Raw genomic sequence first — 13045 nt, forward strand, 5'->3', positions numbered from 1 at the left:
GAGCTCAATCAAACCAGATGTAATTCACTTTCATGTTTTTGGAAGTGAAGCATGGGCCCATATTCCAGATGAGAAACATAAAGCTTTAGAACCTAAGAGTGAAAAATGTATTTTTGTTGGATATTCTGAAGATGTCAAAGGATATAGACTTATTCCACTTAAGTCCAAAAATGTTATCATTAGAAGAGATGTAAAGTTTGCTGAAAATATATCGGCCTGCGAGCCTAGTTCGGCGGATGTGCCACCTCTCCCTATCTCTTCTACTTTTGAAAATATTTCTTCTTCAGATGATGAAAGCGAGGATGAAAATCCTCCCCCACCTTCTCAGGATCCTCCTTCAGCTCCTCAGCTTCCAAAATGGGTCTGTGCTACTCGGGATGCAGCAGGTGATCTTGTTGGTGATCCTACAGATCAGCGATGTACATGTTCTCAGTTCGAGAGAGCCTCTTCTTTACTGGCTCAAGCTTCAGTGAATTATGATCCTGACACCTTTGCAGAAGCTTCAGGCCATCCAGATTGGGAAGCAGCTATGAATGAAGAATATCATTCATTATTGGCAAATGATACATGGTATCTTGTTCCTCTACCAAAGGGACGAAAACTTGTTAGATGCAAATGGGTTTACAGAACCAAGTATGGACCGGATGGGAAAGTTGATAAACATAAAGCTTGTCTTGTTGCTAAGGGTTTTTCACAAGTTGAAGGCATTGACTATACTGAAACCTTCTCCCCTGTTGCCAAAATGAACTCTATCCGCCTTGTTCTTTCCCTTGCTGCCTCTTTCAAATGGGAAGTCCATTAGATGGATGTTAAATCCGCCTTCTTGCATGGGGACTTGCATGAAGAAATCTATATGGAACAACCTATTGGCTTTATACAAACAGACTCCAGCCTTGTATGTCGGCTTAAGAAATCCCTTTATGGTCTCAAGCAAGCTCCTCGAGCTTGGTATGCCAAAATGGATAACTTTCTTTTAGAAAATGGCTTTTCTAGGTGTCATTCTAACAATACTGTCTACACCAAGAAGTGGGCAAGTCTCTTATCATTCTTGTTCTTTATGTTGATGATCTTATCCTGACTGGTAGTGATCCCAACCTTATAAACCATGTGAAGTCTAGCCTTAAAAGGAAGTTTGAAATGACAGACTTAGGACACTTACATTATTTTCTTGGTCTTCAAGTCTTGCAATCCAAGGAAGGTATTTCCCTTTCCCAATCCAAGTATGCCTGTGATATTCTATGCCATTTTCACATGGAAGACTGTAAGCCAGCCCCTTCTCCCTTTCAGTCTGGAGTCAAACTTTCAGTCACTTGTACTTCTCCTGAAGTTGATGCTACCTTATACCGTCAACTTGTAGGAAAACTTTTGTATCTAACCCATACTTGTCCTAACCTTTCCTTTGCTGTTGGCCTTGTTGCTCGGTTTATGCAAAACCCACGTAAAAGTCATTGGAAAGCAGCTAAAAGAATACTTTGTTATGTTCGAGGTACAGTTCAGTTTGGGATTCATTACAGTGCCGAAGCATCTCCTCTATTGGTTGGTTTCACTGATTCCGATTGGGCTGGTGACCCTGATGATCGGAAATCTACTACAGGTTATGTGTTCACTCTTGGTTCAGGACCTATTACATGGGCTTGCAAGAAACAAGGTGCCATTTCTCTTTCTTCAGCAGAAGCAAAGTATCGTGGTGCCGTAGAAGCTAGTAAGGAAGCCTTGTGGCTTCGTCAGATCCTGTCAGAGTTTGGCTTTCAGCAGCAGCATCCGACTACACTTTGGTGTGATAATCAAAGTGCCATTCAACTATGCAAAGATCCAGTCCAACATCAGCGCAGCAAACACATTGAACTGCACATGCACTTCATCAGAAAGCTCATTCATGACCATGTTCTTGAAGTGCAATATTGTTCAACAGATGATCAAGTTGCAGACATCTTTACAAAGGCTCTCACAGAGGCGAAGTTCACTAAACTTCGATTTATGGTTGGAGTTCAGGAAGTTGTCACTAAGGGGGGATAGGCTCTAGTGCCTCCTTCCTTCTCCTATTGTGTCATATTTGTAAATCCTTCAATCCTATCCCAAGTTGTTCTTAAGGGGGGATGTTAGGATATTCCGACACATAGGAAATAGTTAAGTACAACTTGGTATAGTATAGAGTTAGGTAAAGTGTTTCTTTACTATGTACATTTTGTAACTTACAATCCGACGGTCATGATATGTAGTAATCCGACGGTTCATTCTCTCCTCGGTATTACCGACACTTGATCCGTGGCTTAACACCCGATTGGTCCATGATCTCTATTTAAAGAGCATGGAGGGTCATTTGTAGGTCAACCGTTCATGAGAGAAGCTTATGTAAATTTTCATTCTTTTATTACAAAATTGCCTGAAGTGGCCGTGTTGGCTCAGGCCGTGGACTGTTTCCCTCTTTGAGGGTTTTAACCACGTCAAAATTACTGGTGTATTGATCTGTGATCTGTTTGTGAGCGGTGTCCTTTGGTGTTCTGCCTGAGAAACTTACCCTGTAAATTCCTACAACCAAAACTATGAAGGCCGAGATCTTGACTGAGTAATGAACACTATGGCTACATCAACCAATGGCAAGTATCAAATCCTTGAGGCAGAAGTCAGTTTGTCCTATTTCAGAAATCTGGTACATCAGCTATTATATATCTCTCAAGCATATTGATAACTCGTTTTGGAATGTAAAGTTATGGCTGAGAAATACCTTGGCACATCTTGATTTAATGATATACATTTCTTGGTCTCTCTCTAGTCAATCTAGAGTGTGACAGAAGATATTCAGAGCAGTACCAATAAGGACTATGAACCAGTATTGCTTAAAGTCATCTTGGCTCATTCAGGTTGGTAGCTGTCAGTTCAAAAGCAACAGAGCAAACCTCTCCAAGGCAAAATTCAGAACAAGTCTCTTGGTGTCTTCATATAGTTAAAAGTACTTGTATGATTCTGCTAAGTTGAATTCATTTTAGTTTAGAATCACTGTTGGGCAGAGCATGTCTGGACAAGTTACCTTATATAGTTGCAGCATGACAAAGCCTCGCCTTAAAGATGAGGAGCAGAGTGATGAAGGCAAAATGATCAATTGAAGTAAGACTTCAGAGGGAGCTATAGAATAGCATGATGACTCTTCTTGCCTGATAAAGGCGAGACATGAGCACTGATTATGATGATTTTGATGATGCCTTTGATATATCCCTATTACTTGAAAAGTTGCATAATCATGATTGATGACTTTGGCACATAGACCTAAGGGTCTATAGCAGAAAAAAAGGACAGGTTTCAGGTGGCTCAACGATTAGAGGGAGTTATGGACAAGCCATGTAAATTATATTATTAAGATACCGATTTATGACCCTCTCGTGTATTAATAATGAGCTAATTTTTAAAGTCAAGATAGAAAGACCCAGTCTTGTTTTCTACACTTAAAGGTCTGATGAGGTGGAGAAGTCGTTGATCTGCATATGTATACCTGGTGGGATCCCTGTTGTTCTTGATTAATCACCTTATCAGTCATATGCCTCGCTATGAATTGATCTATGGATGAGCCTCATATATTGGATAACTGCTCATTGAAATATCTTTGTGATTTTATTATCTGCTGGAATCTAAGACTCCATGAATATTCTGATGCTAGCTCAGTTGACAGTTTGATATCTCTTGATTTGGTTACACTGGAAGCACTGTTGAGGCTGAAAGTTCTTAGCAGCAAGTTTGTCTTATGAAAACAGAAAACTCATCCATGAGCCATTTGGATATAATACATTGGAGAGCCTCCAAGCTTTATCATTATTGATGAGATGAGCAGATTTCTGACATCCTTTCATAGCCTCTTGGAAAGAAGCTGAAAGACATGAATAGACTCCAATTGAACATTGAGCTCTAGGAGCTCTGGGGGTCTGGGGTACTTCTTGATGCTATGAGAAACACATAGGGTGAGTGGTTCACCTTCCCCTATGATGGTTGTCATGTGTGTAGGGTGAGTGGTTCACCTTCCCCTACAATTGATGAGATATGCATAGGATGAGTGGTTCACCTTCTCCTATGGCATATGAGCAGGATGAGTGGTTCACCTTCTCCTGCGAATACCCTAGTGAGAGATGCATATAGGCATCTGCTTGTTGTCACATGTGGACATGTCGGTGGGACGTGGTTCATCCTTTCCCCACATGTAGGATCCTTCCTACAATTGTTGGTTTGCATGCCTGCAGGATGTGGTTTATCCTTTCCCTACGATGGTTGTGATATATGATTGTAGGATGTGGTTCATCCTTTCCCTACATGCGGTTGTGAGAAGGATGTGATTTACTCTTTCCCTGCTACTGCTTCAGTGTCATCCTACCCATGTAGTCTGGGACACATGGGAAGTACCTCTCATCTGGCCAATGAGCTGGGAAAAGTGGATAGGGACCATAGCACTACCGATGGATGCATCATGTATTGTCATACTCCATATGTCTAGGATGCATGATGTTCAAACAACTTGATCACTTTGGATCAAGTCCAATTTGGGTTCAACCCCTGGTTATGTGGACTGATTGTTGTCAGAGGAGAGTGGCAAGGTCTTGTGACTCACTCTCGATCAATTCTTCTTCATTATCTATATTGGTGTTCAACAGAGTTGAGCCAAGATGTAGAGATAGTAGATGACGATAGGATGGCATGATAATGAATGGATTGGCAGGTGGAATTCTCCCTAGTTGAGAGGGAGTGTTAAAATTGGCAACTAGGGCCAAATTCCACTTTGGACAGCTTATCTGATGAAGATAATCATTGCATTAAATTCCTCTTCTCATAATGATCAAAATCGACCTAAAGATCACCAAATTTGGATAAGAAAAAATATTTCCCTATTCAAAAGAAATTCTATAAGGCATGACCTTATCAAGTTAGGAAAATTCAAAAATTAAAATTTGAATTTGCCTCCAAGTGTCAAGGTCGGCTTCACCTCCATAAGGACGAATCATCATGTCTATTTGTATATATAGGCATCATCCAACCTCATTTAGTAACACATCCAAATCTCTTGTGTGATACTTCTAAGAGAGTCGTAGCTTGGAGAAGCTAGGAGGACATGATGTTTGGGTTTGTTCTTTGGCTACTTTGTCTCCCACAGGTCCAAGTTAATAGAAGGCAGCTATCCGCAGGCTTTAGGGCAATTCTGGATGATGTTTTGGCATGACTTTTGGGTATGGATCTCTCCTTCAGTAGGTCACTTTTGTTCTATGGTGTCACAAGTAGGCTGCAAGCCTGTTTGTCTTGGAACCAGAAGGTCGAGAGGTATTTAAGTGCTGCAGAATAGGCCGCAGGCCTATATCCCTTGCTCAGGAAGGAGGATGCTTAGCTGAAGGGCTAATTACCAGCTTATGTTAACAACAAATAAGAGAGGCATAACTGCAGTGACTGAGGAGGTCTGAAAGAAGAGAAAAGAAGGTATAATATTTTAACAATAAACCCTAACCAGTGATCAGTATTCCAGAAAAGAAGGCACGAGCTCTTGAAGCATGTTTTGCCAGAATTGAGGATTGATTGGGCCATCTTTCTGTCTAAGGCATTGTTATTAGATCTTCAGATGGTAAGTCAATATTATTGTACTCTCTCTCTTTCTTTGTTGAATATTTGATATTAATAATAAGAAGAATTGATAAAGAGTTTTCCCCATCTTGGGGTTTTTCCCTGACTTGAGCCAATTCCTGCGTTCTCTTGTCTTTTGCTCTTATGTTCAATGTTCTTTCTTTAGTTATTGTCCTATGGTTAATGTGAATTGCTAATGGGCTTATAATCTAATGAAGTAACTGATCTAGGCAAAGAACATGCTCCAAAATTTAACACCATGGCACGCCTTGGACTTCATTAGGCCTTCTCAATGGTCCAACGACTCATCATATTCATTTTTTTTACCTCTTGAGAGGCTATTCTTTGTATTATTGAGCTATCTTGGTGGGCTTGTCACCAAGTAATGTCATTATTATGTATTATTATATTATTTGGGGCTAAATTAGGCTAATTAGGTAAATCGAATCCCCTTTTGAGTTGTATAAATAGATGAGAGGTGATTCATTTATCTCATCATCACTTGGATTAGATTGGTATCTCTTAAGAGATTTTCACACGTTTTGGAGCTTTCTTGATGCATTATGATGTTTGGATTTTCACTATTGTCTTTGGAGCCTCTTTTTAATGCGAAGTTGATAAATGGATATAATCTCTCTCTCTCATGTAAGTCGAATTTTGCAGCTATTCTTGTTATTTTACTAGTTTACTGCATGTTATGGTTATCATTATTCTTGTATGGGTTAAAGTAAATGCGAAATTCTTTTTGGGAACCTTGAATAACTGATTTAATATATGCGTTGTACTTAAAGAGAGTGGGTGAATGTTCCTAGAGGCACCTAATAGGCTTTAAGCCTCGAAACTTCATCTCTTTGGCAAATTTGAAGTTTAAGTCCCTATTGACCTAGTTGTTGCCCTTGGAGAAGCTAGTAAAGATCAATTAGGGCTCCTTAGGTCACGAAAAATTCTTGCTCCATGTGTATCTTGACCCCATGAAGCCCAAGAAATAAGGCATTAATCCTCGTATCCCTTTGGTGGTCAAATTCACCTCTCTTTTCTACATTTTTCCAAATCCTAGGCGTAACCCTAGAGGGTCACCTAGGCCATCAAGCAAAATCTTTTATAGCCATCCAAATACCTTGAAAATTGGTCCACAACTGCGCTAGGGTCTTCTCAAGGGGTACTCCAAATTTGAGCACAATTTGACAATGGAATCCCAAGAGATCGCAAGCCCTAGCTCGATGATCATTTCTCTCCCTAGGTTGATTTGGGTTAGTGTCCTCATTTGGATTATTGCATTTCAATCCTCAAAGAAATTTTGTCCTTTGATCCTCTTCTCTTCAATAATTAGGTCAAGTCCCTCCTTGGTTGATCAACTCCATACCCTTGACCTAATTTTGGGTCCACTTGGTCCTTTGTGGTCCCACAACTTTATAACTCTAATTTCACAAAGATCACGTAAAGTCCGATTTTCCACAAGAATTCTCTGGTCTAGGAATCATCTTGACAAAATATATTCCCAAACCCTAGCCTCGAGAATCCTTTAGCCCTTCCTAGAAACCCACCGTCTTGCTTTTGAAGCAAGCAAGCTATCTAATTGAGCCTCTTTTGTGAATAGGCCTTGGGAATCACTCCTTATTCTTCCATAGATTCATCATTCCTTGTGATTCCTCTTATACCGGGTCTCCTCCCATCTGTGAAAGTCCGTAAAGCGCAAGGAGCCTTAGCTGAGGTGACAGTGGGCTATCACTCCATTGTTGCCCTTGACCTAGTAGTTGCTCTATAGAATCCCCTCCTAGGACCCCTGCTAGTTTGAGTGGTAACAGGTACCTTTTTCCTTGAGCTGCCTAGTGATTTGGACTTAAAATGAAGTGGAGTATTTGATGTTGTTTTCTGTTGTAATCAAATATTTTAGATCAGCCCTAAGGTTGAAACTTGAAAGTCCTCAAGGATTAGATCCAGGAAACCTCTAGCGAGAGGTTAAACTTCTGACTTTTCATTAAGTATCTAGAATCAGAAATTTCTACATTCTATACTAATCTGATTTTTAGATCCTATACTTCATTATTTATAACCATACATAAGTATTTGCCTATTTACAAGCACAATTATGAATAAAAGGTAAGTTCAGTTAAGCTCAAACTAGCTTTAGTAAATATGTGTTTGCTTAAGAATTTGATTGAATGTATTGATTTCGCATTACTCCTTTGCTCTAAAATTTGTTTAGATAGTTTGATGGCTCAGTTTGTCCGAAGGAAGTCACAACAAGTTAAATCCTCCTTAATTAGTTTATAGTAATCAGCAATTAACTTCTAACTTCATGGCTGCTATAATATGCTCTACTTGTGAGCAATCCCTTTAGAAGCTCCCGCTTTTGCCTTCAATCAATTTATTGCATCTAGTTCTATCCCTTGACCTCAACAGCTTGGTAAATGTTACAACTTTCCTTCCTATAAACCACTAATATCAGAAGATTGATGATACACTATTCTGGAAACTGCTCCTTCATCTCCTATCCTTGACTTCCAAACTAGAGTCTCGATCCACAATTTTATCATCCCAGAAAAATATTCAATACCATCATACAGATTGCATCTGTATATCACAACACAGGTTTTATCACATATGCTAATGTTACACCTCAAATTTCAGACATGAATAAAGTACAATGTAGTTAGAAACAGTATAATGCCAAAAGTTCTACCTTTCCTGCCCCCAAACAATTTGGGCACCTTTCAGTTGCTGGCAGTTGTAGAGGACAATCAGAATCATCAACTCTTGCTATGGGGTCTACCACCACAACTGCACCTGTATTGAGACAACGAGCACAAGCCAGATATCCTGCAATACAAGGAAGATGACTGACAATGATGAAAATCCCCAGATATAGAGCCATATATTCCTCATACATACAAAAGGCAAAATGACTACTTGTTAATATTTAACATCTTCGTATCTCAAAACTCAAAATGAATCTAGCACCCTCAACACTAGGGGAAAGTGTTTATTTTCTGGTTCAATTCACTTTTTGATTATGGGAGAATATGTCACAAAGTTAGATCTCAAAAGACATTAAAAAGATAAACATAAGGATTGTACTGAAAGCGAATCTTATATTTCGAGCAATACTCGCTGTTTTATATGGAAATTTTATCAATGTACCAAACCTCCATTACGACAAGAAAACACAAATTTTGCCAGCAATGAAGACAACATGCACTAAGCAAATTAATAACAATAGAAATACCAAGCAACTGGTATCATAGGGACAATAGGTGCCTCATTTATGAAAGCAAGTGATCCAATATGGCCATAACTATCTACCAACACATTTCCTAGAGAATAAAGAAAAGATGCACAACGTTCATGAAATCAAGGGTAAATGCTAAATAATATAAAGGTCACATAATACTTATATCTCCCTCTTAGCACAAATTTTTACACTCCTAGTAAATAAGAAGACCATCAAAAATCAGCTGTAGAAATCGTGAAACATTTAGGAAAAGCTGCCATTAGTGTCACTAAAATATCCCTCTTTGTTTGGGCTGGTGCATGCCAACATCAGGGGGGTGTCCCTAGTCTTAGCAAATGCTGTTTTTCACCTATAAATCTGCAATACATGTAAAAAATAGTAAAGTAATGGCTGCTTCACAAGCATGTTAGTGACCTGTTACCCACCAAAAAGTGGGTAACCCACAAGAGAAATTTTTTCTCTTCTTTGGACACTAGCCAGCCAGCAGTCCGTAACATATTGCCAGGATCCTCCACTTCTTGCTCCAGTCGGATTTCTTTCCCATCTAGCATTTCTTCTTGAAGGAGTTGAAGTTGTAACTAGAGTCGGTTTTCATAATGTAAATTTATCATATTTATATTTGTGATATTTTTGTCTACGCATGTTCTTCATGCTTAGAGAGTCAAAAAAGAGTCAAAAAGAATTTATTATGACTCAAAAGAAAATGTATTTGAGTCATGTTCCATTTGGGCATTTGTAAGAAAAAAAAATTGACTTTTATGTTGAAAAAAAAAATGGAATTTTATGTTGAGTCAATAGTCCACAAGGTGACCAAGTCGACCCTCCTTGGACAAGTGGGCCTAGACCTCCAATAGACACGTATTCGACCCTCTTGGACAGCTATATATAAAGGACAAGTTCGACTCATTTGAGAGCTCATTCACCACACAACAAGTAGGACATCTGAACCTAGCGAAGAAGAAGAGGAAGACGAATCAAAGGAGAGAGAAAGACAAAGATAAAGGCAAGAAGAATATTCCTAATTGACTGAAGTTTGACCTTGCAGCAGCTTGCATGTGTGGACTGAAACTTCTGTGAAAGAGGCCGAATTTTCTGAAGTGGTTGCAGGCCGAAATTTGGCCCTAGTTGCAGGTCTGAAAATCCCGAAGTTTGACCAGATTGGAGCAAGTTTGACCAGCATTGACTTTGACTTTGGCAGTGACTTGCAGGAGGGTTGAACTTGGTATCTTGGTGGCAGTTTGGTCTTGAATATCTCTCATTTTGATCTAATTCTACAAGAGAAGGATTGCTAGGTTTTGCCCTGGCAAGCAGCGTAATTTTGGTGTCTCTTGTCTCTTTGTGATCCCTATATTTTTTGAAAGATTGAACATTTGTATAATTGCTTGATGAAGAAGACATAAGAAATAATAAGAACACATCTAATATTCACAAGTAATTATCAACAAAGAGAAATTAAGTGTTAGACTTATTACATTTGGTTTCTCAACATGGTATCAGAGCTATAAGGTGAAGGAAGCTTGAAGATCACAACTTGTTGGCAAATACTCGATTGTATCGCGTAAATACCTTAGTATATGCCTCACCACTGTCCAGTGTTGTTAAAATCGCGATATTATCGCGATTTTATCGTTTTATCGCTAGTTTTTCATCAGAACGAGAATATCGCGAGTTTTATTCGAAATTATCGCCAGTATTTTTTTTGCCCGATTTTTTGGAAATTATCGCGATTTTTTCAAAAATTGCGATAAAATCGGAAATTATCGCGGGCAGTCGGGGCAGCGAGGTTTTATAACGATTTTTTGGGTTTTTTGTCAATTCATTTGCACAGTTACGCGCGCGGAGGGCAGAGGAGCGTTGGAGAGAGCTGGGAGACATTGCTTGGAGAGGGTTTGAAGATTTTTCAAGTGCTTAGAGGAGAAAATCAAGAGGAGGAGACCAATTTCTCCATAGAAACGGCATGGGGATCAATTTTTTTTTTTTTTTTCATTGTTTTTGTATTTTTTCATTGTTTTTGGTCGGGTAACTTGGTATGGGCACTGATTTTTTTGTTTTCATTGTTTTTAAACATTGTTTTTGTATTCTTTCATTGTTTTTGGTTGGGTAACTTGGTATGACTATGGGCACCAATTTTTTTTTGTTTTCATTGTTTTTAAACATTGTTTATGTTTTTTTCATTGTTTTTGGTTGGGTAACTTGGGTTTGGAATGATTGTTTTTGGTTGGGTAACTTGGGTTTTCATTGTACAATGTAAAAATTAAAATACTAAATACTAAATTGTAAATTTGTAACTTGTAAATACTAAATTGTAATCCTTATTTTCCCATAGGTTCACAACTTCACCGAAACACCATTCAAGTTTGCAACTTCAAAGTTCAAAAACAAACATGCCAAGGAAATTGGATCCTTTCTGGGAATATGGTGAACCTAAAGCTCTGAATGATAGACTAAACTTGACTTGCAAGTTGTGTGGCCACCCTATGTCCGGGGGGGTGTACAGGTTGAAGTATCACCTTGCACAAATCCCTGGAAATGATGTGGGGCCTTGTTCAAATACAAATCCTGAACTCATCCAAAGAGCCATGAAAGCATTGGAAGTTTTAGACCAGAATAGAGAGGCCAAAGAAGAAATCAAAAGGCAACTAAAAAAGTCAGCTGAAGCAAGTGGCACTGGTTCTACTGCAGCATCAACCAATCCGGTAGCTGCCACATCATTTTTTGTTCCTCGAACCACACCTGGTTCACAGCCATCTATCAGTTCAATGCTAAAAAGAACTGAGAAAGAACAAGCTGACAAGTTGCTGGCAAAATTTCTCCTCTGGAGTGATATTCCTTTCAACATTGTAAGGAATAATCCATTTTTCCAACCTGCTGTTGATGCTATTGCAAGTGTTGGCCCAGGGTACAAAATCCATTCTTATCATGATTCTAGAGGCCGGATTCTTCAAAATGAAAAGCTTGACTGAACCCAAAGATTGGAGGATTTTAGGGCATCATGGGCACAAATAGGATGCATTGTTATGTCAGATGGTTGGACTAACCAAAAGGGGAGAACCCTTATAAACTTCTTGGTTAGTTGTTCCAAGGGGACTATGTTTATCAAATCTGTTGATGCATCTACACAAATCAAAGATGCAAGAACATTATGTGATTTTCTAGATGTGTTTATTTTGGAGGTGGGTGCAAAAAATGTTGTCCAAGTCATAACGGACAATGTTGCAAATTATGTTGCTACTGGCAGGATGCTTATGGACAGGCATCCTACTTTATTTTGAACACCTTGTGCTGCACACTGTATTGATTTGATGTTGGAGGACATAAGGAAAATTCCCTTTGTCAAAGATATTGTTGATTCATCCAAAAGCATTAAAAAATTTATATATAACCATACATCTGTGCTTAGCTTGATGAGAAGATTCACCAACAACAAAGAGTTGGTGCGCCCCGCCATTACAGAATATGCCACCAGTTTCATATCTCTTCAATCCCTCTTGAATTCTATGTGGGATGTGAAGAGATTGTTTCTTTCAGAGGAGTGGCGTGCTTTGCCAATGAGCCGCAAACCAGAGGGAGAGGTCGTATGCAGACTAGTTTCATACCAGGAAGACTTCTGGGCGGGAGTGCAGGAGGTGTGCGCCGTTATTGAACTTTTGGTAAAGGTTCTTCGGTTGGTTGATGGTGAGAAGCCCGCAATGGGCTATTTGTATGAGGCCATGGACAGGGCCAAAGAAGCCATTCGTGCCTACTATGATGATAAGGGAGATGACGGATTTTAGAGACAACTCCTCCTATGGGGAGTGATTGATGAGCGATAGAACAACACACTCCATCGTCCCATTCATGCTGCTGGGCTTTTCCTGAACCCCGCATTTTCTTACGCATGTGGGTTTGTATTTGATGCTGAGATCATGGATGGATTCTTATCCTGTGTCCAGAAGATGGTGTGATCTCCAGAACAACGTATAGAGATCTCTAAAGAAATTGAGACAGATATGATGGCAGGTGGCACATTTGGCTTTGAGATGGCTGTCATTGATAGGACGATTAAAATGCCAAGTATTTTTTAATTTGTAACTTTGTTTCAAATTTCATTGTCTCTTCAAATTCCATTTTTTTCTTATGTTTATTTAAAATTTTATTTGTAATTTTGTTGTAGATGCATGGTGGCAGGGTACCCCCTTTGCAAAAGCTTGCCATTCGCATCCTCAGCCAAACATGTAGCTCCTC

At 39.2% G+C, this 13045-nt stretch overlaps 1 protein-coding gene across 2 annotated transcripts in view; it reads right to left on the reverse strand.

Moving 5' to 3' along the window:
- LOC149213637 (protein ORANGE, chloroplastic-like) overlaps positions 1-13045 on the reverse strand; it is a 324381-nt gene that overhangs the window by 92357 nt on the left and 218979 nt on the right. Inside the window, exon 7 of one of the 2 annotated variants that reach the window (XM_089392067.1) lies at positions 8273-8409. In XM_089392067.1, the coding sequence (XP_089248193.1) occupies positions 8273-8409 (137 nt within the window). Of the gene's footprint in view, positions 1-8272; positions 8410-13045 lie in introns of those variants that run through there. The other variant, XM_089392068.1, reaches the window with a different exon arrangement.

Source organism: Pinus tabuliformis, chromosome 1_1 (genome assembly GCF_031772625.1).
Source record: "Pinus tabuliformis cultivar Carrire ecotype Pingquan chromosome 1_1, CPIR1, whole genome shotgun sequence".
Taxonomy (NCBI): Eukaryota; Viridiplantae; Streptophyta; class Pinopsida; order Pinales; family Pinaceae; genus Pinus; species Pinus tabuliformis.